The sequence below is a fragment of the Amblyomma americanum genome, chromosome 5 (genome assembly GCF_052857255.1).
Source record: "Amblyomma americanum isolate KBUSLIRL-KWMA chromosome 5, ASM5285725v1, whole genome shotgun sequence".
NCBI classification, from domain to species: Eukaryota; Metazoa; Arthropoda; class Arachnida; order Ixodida; family Ixodidae; genus Amblyomma; species Amblyomma americanum.
The window spans coordinates 34,617,360-34,632,831 of NC_135501.1; the positions used below are offsets into that span (position 1 = coordinate 34,617,360).

Genomic DNA, 15,472 nt, shown 5'->3' on the forward strand with positions numbered 1-15,472 from the left:
GGTACCCAATACATTGGATCCTATGGGAGCTATGCCGGGACCGGACGAAAACGACGTAACAGCCGGGAAAACGCAGCAGTGAGGAACGTAACAGCGGGGTTCTACTGTATACATTGTGGAGCTTGCGCTCGTCGTTCCAGCTGTTGTAGCGGGTGACCCGCTCGAAGGTCTCCAACCAATTCTCAGTGTCTTCGAACACGTCACCGTGAAAAGATGGCGGGGTTCGCAGTGGGTGGCAAAGGATCGGCACCAGGGGCCAGGTGTCAGTGGCTATGGCAGTTGGACTCAACAGGCTAGGCTGGGTCGGCGCCGGGGACCTGGTGTCAGTGGCAATGTCAGTTGGACTCGGTGGCCGAGGCTGCGTTGTTCTTGTGAGCGGGAGAAGAGGCCCAAATTCAGGCGACTCTCTGCGGATACAGCGGCTGGGTCACTGGTGGACAGGTGTGAGGTCCGTAGTGATGCTGTGCAGAGTGCGGTAGTCGGGAAGCGTAGCCAGCACTGCTCCACCAAATGTTACGAGCAATTCGAAGGAGAACCTCCGGAGAAGACACGTAAAACTGCAGCAATTCCTAAGTGGTCCGAGCGCGCGAGCAAGAGAGAATCATCTTCTTTCTCTACAAATGCGGGCGCTTCTACTTCTTCTACAGTGGCACGTATCAATATCTTATGTAGATTGGCACACTGAAAAAAAAAATAATTTTCAATATATATCTTAGGTATATTGTTTTTTTATGTATGCCAAGCACACTGTAAAAGCACATACCCACATCTCCAGCAAGCAGAAAATAAATGTGAAGGTGAGACTTGCATCAGCATGTGCTGCCAGTTCCCACATTGCAGCGAGATGTAAATCTTCTTTAAAAAGCAGCTGTGCTTGCCAAGAAAGATCTCTGCTACAACCGTGCTAGTCTTGCCATACCATGCACAGGCATTTTACATCTTAGAATACCGTATTTATTCGAATTGAGGCAGATAGTTTTTTGTGATTCACTGGTGTGTGATAGGTGATGACAAGTTAATGAAATCATTGTATTAATTAAAGGAATGGCAAAATGAAAAAATTGAAAAAAGGAGGTTCAAAAGTGTCAAAATGCTCAGAATGAAAAGCCAATGCTTGATGATGCTAAATAAGAAAATTTAGAGTGTGTAACTGATCAAATAATCAATTGAAACAATTGAAAATAGCAGCAGATGATGAGTCAAAGAAGAGTCGCATCAGCATCAGATGACGCACCAAATGGCGTATGCTGTCGCATCAATTCATAAGTGCAGCACAGGAGTCCTCCAACCGTTTTTTTTACCTTGTTTTCTTTATGTGTGGTGGTGTGGGAGCCAGCCAGCCAGCCAGCCAGCCAGCCAGCCAGCCAGCAGCAGCAGCAGCAGCAGCAGCATATTATGCCCATTACAGAGCAAACGTCTCTCCCATGTCTCTCCAATTAACACTGTCCTAGATACAGTAAATTTCAGGAGTTGATGCTAGCCAGTCTGGTTATTTTTTTTTTTATCCCTTATGCACTCCAAAAGCTAAGACTTTTTAACATCCTACCGCAGCTCAGCAACCCTGACACAGTCCTGGATTTAAAAATTTCAGTGCAAAAGACAGGGACGGAGAACACATGAGTGGCACTGGTGTTGTGTGTTATAATGACCCTGTACTTTTTACTAAAACTTTAAAATTCAGAACATGTACCAACTAGCCAAAACCAACAAGCTAGTATTACCGACATGGTGTCTCAGGTGCTGCAACAAACAACCCAGAAACACAGATGTATGCCAGCCCTTACCTGCAGCGTGTTGGCCCGCTGCCCGTTGAGGTAGATGGGGCTGCCCACGAAGTTACTGTACTTCTCAATCACCTTGCGCACAAATTTGGCGTCTGCAAAGTCAGCACAGTCCGGCTTGAGTGTCAGCACAATCTTGGTCCCCTCCTGGACACCTTCAGCCTCGGACAGCTCATACTGGCCCGAACCGTCCGAGCTCCAGCGCACTGCCTTCGCACCCGTGCGGCGCGACTGTGTGAACACCTCCACCCGGTCGGCCACCATGAAGGCCGAGTAGAAGCCAACACCAAACTGGCCAATGATGGAGCCGGCAGCTCCATCGTTGGCGGCAAGCTTCTGGAGAAACTCCTTCGAGCCCGACCGGGCTATGGTGCCCAGGCTCTCCACCACCTGCAGCATCCAACCGGAGAATTGTCAGACTGGTGAAAACAGGGACTAACCTTCGTTCTCAGACCATCGACAATCTCCTCCTAAGTTGTGAGAGAAAAGTCTCCACATGTGCGTGACCCGTTCAGGCACTTCATTTTTATTTCCTCACCTCTGTACACATAAGGTGTTTAGAGAACTTGGTTTTTAAAATGGGCAAAAGATTCTCTCCACACAGAATAGCATGGCATAATGAAAGGATGAAGGAAGTCTCATGTTCGACACACCAGGAATGCAACGGTAAATGCTAGACATGCGCGAATATTCGATAATTTCAAATATTCGGTCGAATAGTAAAGTATTCGATATTCAATTCGATCTGAATGTTTGGTATTTGAAATTTCGAGGTATTCACCTCAGGTGAATAAGGTTTCTGGAACTCTTGCTATGTGTGGTTTCAGTTCAACGTACCTCCTCCGGGACACCACCGCGGCGCGTGAGCAACCAAAGCCTCGACTCCACACTGCATGCCTGCGTTCTCCCTTGACTTCCACGTAATGAGTCTGGACTGACTGCAGTTGCTGCAGGCACTACTCTCTGTGTGAAATTTGCTATACAAGCTCGATGGCATCAGCACGAAGTGGAGCCAGCACAAGACACATGGTGATGGGTGCCCCTTTCTGTCGCCTGATGTGGGGTGGCGTGGGTGCATACACCTAACAGGTGTCGTCCCCGCTTAAAGGGACCCAGAAAGGGGGTCTCAATAAAGGTGCGATATGTTGGGGATGTTAAAAGAAGACGTTTCATAATTATCCCCCAGCAAGAACTATTTTAATGCGTTTTGTGGAAGCTGAGTTATGCGCAGACAAAATTTGAACTTTCGCATCTTCGCGCCTTTCCCTATCCTCTCGCACACCAAAATGGCAGCGCTCCTCCGTCGGTCCCCCTCACTCAGCCCCTCCCCTACCTCCGCCGGCTGCGAAGCGCGCGGAGAGGCCGCGGCTGCGGTAGCGCGTGACGTCCAAAGGAATTTGGCACTGTGAACCAATGATTACCCCCGGCTGCTGACGTCTTTTGCAAGACGTGACGTCGTCTGTCAGGTTTTCGTGCAAAAGCCCGGCACCGCGCGTCGCCGCGAGGTGCGAAAGCGGGAATTTTTAATAATTTATTGTAAATTTCCCACTCGCTTTTGAGGTCTCGTACGCGGCATGGACGCTCGGTGGCCTGTACTCTACATAGTGCAAACATTTTAAAGCCAAGCTCAAACACCCCTTTCTGTGGTCCTTTAATAGCAACAGCTCCGCAATGACACAATCGCAATTAAGAGCAGCAGTTGGGAGCCCTACATATAGGTCTCAACCCTAACGCACATCCTCATGGAGTGCCCGGCTGATCCTACCCCACGGGGCTGGGATCCTACCCACGGGGCTGCACGCGACAGACCCACAATGGCAGAAGACCACCCCCATGCGGGCCATGGATGTGCTGCTGCAACATGGACTAACAGACATCTGGTGCAATAGGGCTGTGCCTGTTGGCAATAAAAGTTTAATCTCTCTCTCTCACACCCCACAGATATGTCAGCATCTCATGTAGGTCGGCTCCCCCAATTTCTGATGGCCATTTTTGCAGAAAGTCACCACAGCTTAACGAGTGTGACAAATCTTCAATGCTTCCTCCCTTTTAATCATGCAAAGGCCTTGTGCGTTCAAAAAATAGCTGGTATTGAAAATGCCTACGCCATTCAACCTTTTTGTATGTCAGAACTTTTTTTGTACCGTGGCAGTCCAGCGGCACACGGCAGTATGATACAACGTGTTTTTTTTTCGTCTTTCCGCTAGGACGAGATAGGAGGAAGGAACCTGCAGAGCAGACGCAGTGCCAGCAGAGGCGGTCAAAAACAGCAGCTGAAAGATGTGACCAGTCATTGCGGGGCTGCGAGTACACGTCCTCCTTCAATGGAAGCATACAGCCAGTCAACGCCAGGCATACCGATTACGTCATGGACTTGGAACGCTCATAAGCAGCGGGCCACGACAGCAGGGCGCAGTCCAGCAACGCACGGCTGCACGATACAGCAAGTTTTTTTGTCTTTCTGGTAGGTAAGAGGCAAACTAGCTGAAGTTTGCTTTCCTACCTTGCATGCCTTCTCAGTACCACTGGGCTGCCATTCCTATATGACGATGGACTGTTTATCGTGTATGAAGACTGCTGCGAACGAGCAGCGGGCTTAAAATGTGCCGCATGTGATAATCGGTATCACTTTGGGTAGTGTTCCAGGATAACAAAGAATGCTTTTAAGACGATGACGTCACCAGAAATCGATGAATGGGAGTGCGTGACCTGCTGCGCGGCCAAAGAAAAAAAACGAGAATAAGATAACGAAAGTGTGCCGGGAAACTGGTAGTTTCCACCATGCATCCCAGGGGCATATCTGCAGCGAAGGCTTGATTGAGATAAGAAAGCTTGGTGAAGCTGTTTCTTTTATAAAAACAAAAATGGAAGTGGTTCTGAACCAAGAAATTATGAAAGCGGAAACACTAGAAGCCAAGCTAGATGTCTCAATCAGGACATCAAAAAGTCAATTACGCTTCTCTCAGAAAAGTATGAGGAGCTCTTGCTAAATGTTTAGGAGCACAGGCAGTCAGCTGAAGAGCAGCAAAAACAAGTTGCCTCACTTGAGTCAAGGCTAACTGATACAAAGAAAGAAATCGGGGAGCTTCAAATGGCTGTCAACAGTGCTGAACGGTACTCAAAAATAAACGACACCAGAATGCGTGGCATTAATGAGAAGAGCAATGAGGACTTATTTGAAGTTGTGCAGGGCTTGGCTAAATGGTTGGAGCTTGCAGTTCCCTCAAAAGAAGACATTGAAGCAGTTCATAGACTGAAGGCAGGAGAAGAAAAAGCAGCAACAATCATTGCCAAATTCACACACTAGAGACCAGTGGGTAGAGAAGAGGTAAACCTGATATCACAGGACCTTTATATCAATGAGAACCAAACAAAAATGCTAAAAAATATCTTTTGGAGAATAAAGTCCGTAGTCAAGGAAAAGGCTTTCAAGTTCATCTGGACAAGAAATGGCAATGTTTTAGTCAGGAAAGTGATCGGAGCAACAGTGATTAAAGTGGAGAGCGAGGCGGACCTCGTTAGGTTGACACAATGTCAAAAACATTTAATTCTTTGAGTGACTAAAAAGCATATATTCACAACGAACTGAGTAATGATCAAAGCATAAGCAGAGAATTTGCGGCAATACACATTAACATAAGAAGCGTCAAGAAACATTGGAACCAGTTCAAGTCTTATGTGGGAACACTGTCAATTGCCCCAGACGTAATAGTATTGAGTGAAACAAAACTTACAGATTCAGAACGTGACCTATATAATCTAAATGAGTATGAATGCATACACTATGTAGATTAGATAAAAGAAGGTGGTGGAATAATGGTCTTCGCCATAAGTGAGCACCTCAGTGAACCTTTAGGACACGAGCTGATATCCACTGAGTTACCAGCTGTGGTGGTCAATACCCAAATAGCTATGTTATCACAGGAATATATAGGCCTCTCCATAACAATGTAGACGATTTTATGGAAGAGTTAAGTGTAACGCTGGAGGAAGTACAAAATAAGAATCCCATAATATTAGACAACTTCAGTCCCGCCGCGGTGGCTCAGTGGTTAGGGCGCTCGGCTACTGATCCAAAGTTCCCGGGTTCAAACCCGACCACGGCGGCTGCGCTTTTATGGAGTTAAAACGCTAAGGCACCCGTGTGTTGTGCGATGTCAGTGCACATTAAAGATCCCCAGGTGGTCGAAATTATTCCCCAGCCCTCCACTACGGCACCTATTTCTTCCTTTCTCCTTTCACTCCCTCCTTTATCCCTTCCCTTGCTGCACAGTTCACGTGTCCATTTCCTTTCCCCAAAAGCCAATGATTATTATTAGGCAACTTCAATACTGATACCACAAGAATTAGCAAACCAAGCGTACAAAAACATCATGACTTACTGGCTGGGTATGGACTATGCAATGTAATTGAAAGGTATACAAGAGAGGAATGGAGAGGTTCAAAATTCGCACAGACTTGCATAGATCGCATAGTAGTACCAATGTGAAAACAAAATTCATCCGCTGTTATTCAGCAGAAAATGGCTGACCGCTAGTTTACTTTTAACACACATGCAAAGAAATGAGAGCAGCCAGAGACAAGAAGAAATAGTGGAAAAAAAAAAACAGTGCAATGGTAGATACAATAATTCATGATCATAACTGGAGTCTAATAATGCATTTTGAGCACATTGAACTTTATGAAAGATTTGTGGACACAATGAGCACAATTTATTTGAAGGCCTCAAAAAACGTTTCCTTAAAACAAAGTAATGCTAATAATAAATTGATAACTATGGAAATAATTAAACTCTGTGATTAAAAAGATGATCTTTGGAAACAGTGCAAGAAAAACCTTAAAAACATGGATTTAAAGAATAAATACAAGAACATAGGAACCGGGTAACTGCCAAACTACGAATGGCAAGAAAACGATACTTCTCACAGAAATTTTCAGACAGCAGAGGAAGCGTTAAATGCTCTTGGGAACATTTGAATGAAATTATTTTAAAATATGATCGCTCTGCTGTTCCTGATGTATTTCATAGTCACTTCATAGAGTGCGTGGAGCAGTTGAGAAATGCAATGCCAAGATTGACAAGTGGCGGGTATAGCTTACCTGCCACCTATGACCGCTGACGAAATATGGTGTATAGTTAGCTGAATAAATTTTAGAAAACCACCCGGAACAGATGGTAATAAGAATAAGAGATATTGTTATGAATCTTAATCATTTAAAAGATCTACTTCTCGCAAGCATAAAGGGAACATTTAGCATGGGAATAACACCTAACAAGCTGAAAATATCAATTATTAGACCAATTTACAATAGCAGCAAGAAAGACGCGGTCAATAATTATAGGCCTATTGCAATTGTCCCTCTGCTTTCACACATTATGGAGAAATTTATTCATGCGGCGATGACCACTTTTTGTGAAAAAATTCCTTATTCTCAAAGAACCAATATAGACTCAAGAAAGAATGCACCATTACGCTGTTAGAGGATTTTTGTGAATGTAGTACTATTACACTGTTAGAAAATTTTTGTGACTTCATATACTCAAAAATTGATCAAAATGAAATTGCAATAACCCTGATCTTGGACCTCACTAAAGCATTTGAAACCACAGACCAAGACAAGTTATTACTTAAGCTTGAAAAGATGGGATTCTGAGGGCCATTTAATTCGTGGCTCAGTAATTACTCACCAACTGCCAACAACTAGTAAAAATAGATAGCAAATATAGCGAATTGCAGTCAACCAGGTATGAAGTCCCCCAAGGATCCTTCCTGGGAGCACTGTTATTCAACTTGTATACTAACGACGTAGGTATGGTCAACTTGTCTTCAGAAATGTTTCGGTTTGCCGATGACACCGCACTCGTCTTGACACATGCAAGTTTTGATGGTGCAGTGAAAAACATGCAGCTTGATATATACAAAATTATGAAAAGGTTTGAAGAAAATTTTATCTTTGTTAACAGTTCTAAAACAAAACTGTGTTTTCAGAATCCGCACAAGAGGCTGGATCTGTCGGGACCAGTATAGCTATACACAGAGTGCTGCACAAACTGCTCATGCTTTCCGCTTCAATACAGCGCATCTGTCAAATATTTAGGAATTGAATCCAATGCCACACTTTCTTGGCACAAGCATGTTGAAACTATAAATATAAAGTTAAGGTCTGTAGCTACACAACTGTATCACATTAAATCATGCCCGAATGTTAACCTGAGACAAACAGTGTATAGACCAGTTGGAGAATCAATATTAAAGTATGGCATTGCATTGTTTGGGCTTTGTTCCGAGACCACAAGGCGACAGATTATTAGAGTAACAATGCAATGTGCGGAAAACATAAGTTACGGTGTACTCAAGCCTTACATTACTACAAACGGTCCAAGAGGGGAACCAGCCGGGCCAGTTGGTGCATGACAAGAATTCAAAGCGCTAAGGACAGGACAAGTGAAGGAGACACACACACCAGCGCTACTAACAACTAAAAGAATTTTATTGCGCCAAGAGCCACATATACCCAAGGGCAATGCCCACTGCATAGAAACATAAAAAAGATAAAAAGATAAAAACAGTAGCAAGGTTCTGCGCATGCTCAGCCATCGAGGAAACTAATCTCTTTTCAGCGTTAAGGAGGGCACGCTGACACAGGTTTTTCCTCAGCAGTGAATAAGATAGGCTTCATACATTACGCGCACAAGCTGATGCTGGTACTTTCTTAGAATAGTGACGCCCTCCTTAACGCTAAAAAGTAAGAGATTAGTTTCCTCGATGGCTGAGCATGCGCAGAACCTTGCTACTGTTTTTATCTTTTTTATGTTTCTATGCAGTGGGCATTGCCCTTGGGTATATATTGCTCTTGGCGCAATAAAATTCTTTCAGTTGTTAGTAGCACTGGTGTGTGTGTCTCCTTCACTTGTCCTGTCCTTAGCGCTTTGAATTCTTGTACTAAAAACAATCTAGAAATTATGAGTATTAAGGACAGAGACCAATTACGAGATTATGTGATATATATTAAACATTATCATAACTCTCGCTTCAGGACAATCAGACCTAAAAGTAAGTTCGATCTAAGAAAATTACCAATTTATTGTACCTCATATTTACACTAGTTACAGGAAGAGATGCCGTGTGTGCTATGTGCTATGTACAGGGCCGTCTAATCTTAGAATGTCGCACCGTGCTGCCGGCGCTCCACGGAGCGCCTCTGGCGAACGCCGTAGAAACTATTGCGCAGAAGCAGTGAAAACCATAGGTGGCGCTTCGCACGTCGTCTATTACAGAGCAGGCATTTCGCCTTGTTTTCAGCATGCACGAGCGGCTTCAATGCAGGAGTTCTGCTCTTTAAGCCAGCTTCGCAAAGGCGGCGCTTGATTGTAATGGCAGAAACATGATCCAAACATAGATCCACTTGCAGCGGCCATACAGAGGTCATTGGGTTGTCCGCCACAGCAGCTACTACCTCTTCTTCTTCTTAATCTGTTGTTAACCAGTGACGAGGCTGCAGTGGGCCATCCTGAAGCCTGCCTTAATTTCAATATGCATTGATTATTCTGTTCACTGTTTGAATTGCACAATCAGTTTGCACTGCAATTCGTTGCTGCGAGTATCCCCTCAGACATAAATCCACAATTAACCACCTTTCGTCCTCCGGCATTCTCGACATTTCAGTTTGGAGTAGCCCACGAGCAGAAAACATTGAAGTGACCAACGCACCCGTGCTCTCGGTCTAGACAGGCGGGAATCACATTTCAGGTCAAAGTTGTGGTGAGCAAAAGTTCTTGTAGTCTTAGTCGTCAAATGACACGAGAAAGCAGTTGCGCTCGCCGGTAGACAGCGGGGTGACCTGATCATTTACGTCTAAAGGTAAAGTTCGTCGTGGAAATTTCGCAACCGGGAAGTTGAAATGTCACAGTACACCTGACAAAAAGATTAGACATTTAGCGCTCATCCGAAAGCCTTGATGAAACGATATGTGGTAGATTGAAGGGCGGCTGACTAAAATATCCACATACCCGATTCAAGAGGTTCTGCTTCGATATGCCAGCCACACTTGCAATTTAGCGGGAGCACACTACGACAATGATAGGGTGATCTGTAAACTGTAATAAATACCCGCTTAGAAACTACTTAAAACCATGCGAAGATGAAGACTGTGCCCCTGGTAAACCTTAGGGATTGTTTTTAAATGATGATGAGTCTACCCGGCCATCCACCTCAATTTGTACGAAGCTAAAATAGAAGACTGAAAAATGTAGCTTCACCTCTACTAGCCAGCTCCCGTTATTTTCATTGTGCAGCGATTTTAGCAGATAAAAGCAGTTGTTTGCTAGCGTTTATTACCAGTTGCTCAACAGGACGACAAAGATTTAAACTATTTGCTGATCATAGAGCTGCTGCAGTAGTACAAAGCTCCAATTGTTATATGGCCCACTTCCTCATGATTTCAACTAGGATGTCATTAACCCGCACTTGTTCCCTCACCCACTCTGCCGGTTTCTGGTCTCTTAACGTTACACCTATCATTTTTCCTTCCATGGCTCGCTGCGTTGTCCTTAACTTGAGCTCAACCCTTTTCGTTAGCCTCCACATTTCTGCCCCGTCGGTGAGTACCGGTAAGATACAGCTGTTGTAAACTTTTCTCTTGACGGATATTGATAAACTGCCATTCATGATCTGAGAGAACCTGCCATATGATCTCAACCCCATTCTTATCCTTCTAGTTATTTCCCTCTCATGATCCGGATCAGCTGTCACTACCTGCCCTAAGTAGATATTCCTTTACCACTTCCAGTGCCTCGCTGCCAATTGTGAACTGCTGTTCCCTTGGTAGACTGTTGAACATTACTTTGGTTTTCTGCATGTTAATTTTTAGACCCAGCGTTCTACTCTGCCTATCTAACTCATTGATCATGATTTGCAGTTCACCTCCTGAGTGACTCAGCAAGGCAATGCCCTGAGCGAGTCGCTGATTACATCGGTAATCTCCGTTAACTCTTATCCCCAACTGTTCCCAATTCAGGCCTCGGAATACCTCCTGTAAACAGGCGGTGAATAGCATTGGCGAGATCGTGTCTCCTTGCCTGACGCCCTTCCTTATTGGAATTTTATTGCTGACTTTATGGAGGACAATGGTAGCTGTGCAATTCCCATATATATCTTCCAGTATTTTGACAAAAGGCTCATCTACACACTGATTGCACAATGCCTGTATGGCTGCTGAGGTTTCCACTGTGTCGAATGCCTTTTTGTAATCAATGAAGGCTATATATAGCGGTTGGTTATATTATGCGCACTTCTCGATCACCTGACTGATAGTGTGAATATGATCTATTGTGGAATATCCCTTAAGAAAGCCTGCCAGATCACTTGGTTGATTGAAGTCTAAGGTTGGCCGGACTCTACTAGCGATAATCTTCCGGATCACTTGGTTGATTGAAGTCTAATGTTGGCCTGACTCTACTAGCGATAATCTTAGTAAATAATACCTTGTAGGCAACGGATAGTAAGCTGATCGGTCTGTAACTTTTCCAGTCCTTGTCGTCTCCTTTCTTATGAATTAAGGTACTGTTTGCATTTTTCCAAGCTTCTGGTACAGTCGAGGTCGTAAGGCATTGCGTATATAGGCTGACTATTAATTTTTCTAGCACGATGTCCCCTCCATCTTTCAACAGATCTGCTGTTACCTGATCCTCACCAGCTGCTTTTCCCCTTTTCATTGCTCCTACTGCTTTCTTTAGTTCCTCTTTCGTTACTGATGGGATGACGCATTGCTGTGCACTGCAGTCTCTCTCATTAACGCTATGATTACATTGGCTACTGTACAGATTTGTGCAGAACTGTTTGGCTACTTTAACTATCTTATCCATATTGCTAATGACATTTCCCTCCTCTTCTCTTAACGCATACATCTGCTTTTTACCACTGCCTAGTTTCCTCTTCACTGCTTTCAGGCTACCTCCATTCTTTAGAGCATGCTCAATTCTCTCCATATTAAACTTCCTTATGTCGGCTGCCTTGCGCTTATTTATTAACTTCGATAGCTCTGCCAGTTCTATTCTGTCGGTAGGGTCAGATGCCCTCATGCTTTGGCGTTTCTTATTCAGATCTTTTGTCTCCTGAGATAGCTTGCCGGTATCAACTGTCCTACCGCCTACTTCTACTGCGCACTCCGTAATGATAGCTGTCAGATTATCGTTCATTGTATGAACATCAAGATCGTCTTCCTCAGCTAAGGCCGAATATCTGTTTTGCAGCGATATCAAGAATTCCTGTATTTTCCCTCTTAGCGCTAACTCATTAATGGATTTACTCTTCACTAACTTCTTCCATTCCTCCTTCAAGTCTAAGCTAATTCGACGCCTTGCCATTCTGTGGTCACTACAGCGCACCTTTCCGAAGACTGCCACATCCTGAAGGCTGCCAGGTTGAGCGCATAGTACGAAGTCGATTTCATTTTTAGTCTCAACATTGGGGCTCTTCCAGGTCCACTTCCTGTTCTCTCGTTCGCGGAAGAAAGTAGTCATGATCCGTAAATTATTTCTATCTGCGAATTCGACTAATAACTCTCCCCTGCTATTTCTAGAGCATATCCCCTAGTCGCCTACCGCGTGTTCGCCAGCATGCTTCTTGCCCACCTTCGCATTGAAGTCGCCCATCAATGTACAGTGTAGTGTGATTTTACTTTATTCATTGCCGATTCCACGTCTTCATAGAAACTTTCAACGGTCTCGTCATCATGGCTGGAGGTACGCGCGTAGGCCTGCACCACCTTCAGCTTGTACCTTCTATTCAGCCTAATCACAATAGCTGCTACCCTCTCGTTGGTTCTATAGAACTCCTCTACGTTGCCAGCTATATCCTGATTAATGAGGAATCCCACACCTAGTTCTCGTCTATCCGCTAATCCGCGAGGGCCGAGGGTTAATTGGTTTGTTCATAGAAGGTTGTGGCCAAGTACTACACCAGGGTGGCCAAATCCTGCTCTGGTAAGAGAGTGCGTTGTCGGTTCTGGTCACCGAGATAAGGCCGCACCCCAGGCGTGGTTATGCAATTCCATCGACACGCGGATTTTTTTTTTAACCCGGTGGAGAATCACGCGGCACCAGGATTCGAACTCCGGTCCTCTTGCAGGCGGGGCGGACACTCTACTTCTACACCATCGCTGCATCTGCATCGCTGCATTCTGAGAGAAAATAAGCGTAGCAGAGGGCGGCAGAAGGTTAGATAGGCGGATGAGATTAAGAAGTTAGCAGGCATAGGGTGGATGCAGCTGGCAAAGGACAGGGTCAATTAAAGAGACATAGGAGAGGCCTTTGCCCTGCAGGGGGCATAGTCAGGCCGATGATGATGGTGGTGATTACGTGGCGCGTATTTTCTCCCCAGTGTTTTTATTTGTATGTTTCAACTTCACCAGGCAAGCAGAAGACTTTGCTACTGTTGCTGCAACGGGATAAAAGCCGCTGATAGGCTTCTCAGCAGTCTTTTGTTTAGTCAGAAACATTTCTCCAATCGGCATTATGCACACACAGTGCAAAATTGAAGCCCACTTCACCGCAATACAAGGCGCGTAGCAGATGATGCACGAAGCCTCACCTACGGCTTCACTGCTCCTGCGCAATAGCTTGTACGGCACCTGCCAGAGGCGCCGGAGCGCCGGTAGCACGGAGCGACATTCTAACTAAGAGTGGACAATCCTGTACCTTCTTTAGTTAATGAATTAACCAAAGATAAGCAGAAAATAAACTTGCTCAAAAAAGTCAACGAGGAAATAAAAAGGAGTGTATGGGGAAAGTACAGCAATTATGATTTGGAATATTTCACTGAAATTCACCTCGTCATTTCGCGGTTCCTTTGTTCAAATGTGTATTACTCACTTGTATTTCACCGGGCAGACATGTTCTTTTTTTGAGTGTACGTTTTCACCTTTTTTTTCTAAATCAGTTGACTTGATTTTCTACATGTCAGGGTTTTTATATTATCATAATGCCGCGAATCTTTGCAGTTCAGTAAGGCATGTTGCTGGGCAAGTTGGTTAAGCATTTTTGAAACTTGGAAAGAATCCACCTTGGAGCAAGTAAAACCACACACACAAAGGAAAGACAAGGAGACAACGGACAGGCGCCAACAGACAGGCGCCAACATGGCGCCTGTCCGTTGTCTCCTTGTCTTTCCTTTGTGTGTGTGGTTTTACTTGCGCCAAGGTGGATTCTTTCCAAGTTTCAAAAAGAATCTTTGCAGTGTTTGTTTGTTCATTCTTCAAAGCTGCCGCCACACCGCTTTATCGCTTCGTTTGTTTATCGCATCCAGGTAGAACTGATTCTATGTTGTTCCAGAATGTTCTAGTTACTTTGCGCGTTATCTCGAAAGTTCGCTATCAGTTTTAAATTGAGTACGGCTAACAGCGGCAGGCATTCTGTTCGACGACTGCCAGGCACACTTGTTGCTATGCCGCCACCGAGTGATTCAGTCCATTGTGGGTGCAAGTCAGCCCAAATAAAGAGTTTTGTTTAGACACCATTTTTGCAGCCTTTTTGCTCTCCGGACTGTGGGTCACCACTGCGTGACAGTAGTGCTATGTTAGCCACTGGGCGCCTGTGCCGCACTCAAGCATGATTTGCTTAAGCAGCGTAGAATTCTACCTTGAGCACGAAATGGAAATAAAGCTTTATTACTATTATTATTAACAATTCGCAATATGCGCCTCAAAATTATTTGAAGAAAATTACTAGTCACTTCGAACCAAGACACCACTATCTGCACTATTTGCCAGTTTGAGAAATGCACCAGTTTTCTCAAACTGGTACATTTTTTTCAGTTCACTGTACAGCATACATACTATATAACTCTCCTACAGATCCTTTCATTAAGCACGCTTCTACACATGAACACAAAAAAAAACACTGAAATGCCAAAAATGCGAACTCAAGACCCAAAACACTAGTCATTGAACAAAAAACAAAAGTGTTTCCCTGAAGTAGGATTCCTATAAAAGTAAAAAGAAAGCTAGCCAGAATTGAGAACATCATTAAAATTTAAAAATGCACAATGTATTTGACACCCAAACTAACTGTCACCTATTTGTGTGCTTTCTTTGCAAAAGGAAATACCTGATCAGACATGCTTATAGCCACCGCGGTCTCTGCTGCTCACCCAAAAGATGCAAGTTCAATCCCAGCTACGGCAGTTGCATTTTGATGGAGGCAAAATCTAGAGGCCTGCATACTGTGCAATGCCAATGCACATTAAAGAACCCGAAGTGATCGAAATTACTTCGAGCCCTCCACTACGGTGTCCCTCATAGCCTGAGTCACCTTAGGACTTTAAACCCCATAAACCAACCAGTCAGCCATGTTTATCTGGCAGTATCATTTAAAGTGCCCTCAAAAGGTCCATTACGACGGTCATGACATGGTTGTCTAGTTCTGTACTCGACTAAGTAGTGCAAGAGCTTGCTATTCCATTTCCAAAGTCTGAGTTCCCTGGATGAGCTGTACATCCATAAACGAGTGATTGACATTGCAACCATAAGACTCCACCCACCGGCAGTGACTGCCACATAGAACTGCATCAGTGAAGCCACAGGGGAATACATGTCTGTAATGCAGGTTAAGAGGACACAGAACACTGTTCTTATTCGTTCGATGGAGTGATTGAAGTAGCGGTCGTTTTTCATCTGAGTAATTTCTGAACATG

The 15,472-nt window shown here is 44.5% G+C and overlaps 1 protein-coding gene across 1 annotated transcript in view; it reads right to left on the minus strand.

The window, feature by feature from the left end:
* Window positions 1-15,472, minus strand: part of Trap1 (TNF receptor associated protein 1) — a 57,313-nt gene that overhangs the window by 34,684 nt on the left and 7,157 nt on the right. Inside the window, exon 3 of the mRNA XM_077664729.1 lies at window positions 1,785-2,171. Within this exon, the coding sequence (XP_077520855.1) occupies window positions 1,785-2,171 (387 nt within the window). The remainder of the gene's footprint in view (window positions 1-1,784; window positions 2,172-15,472) is intronic.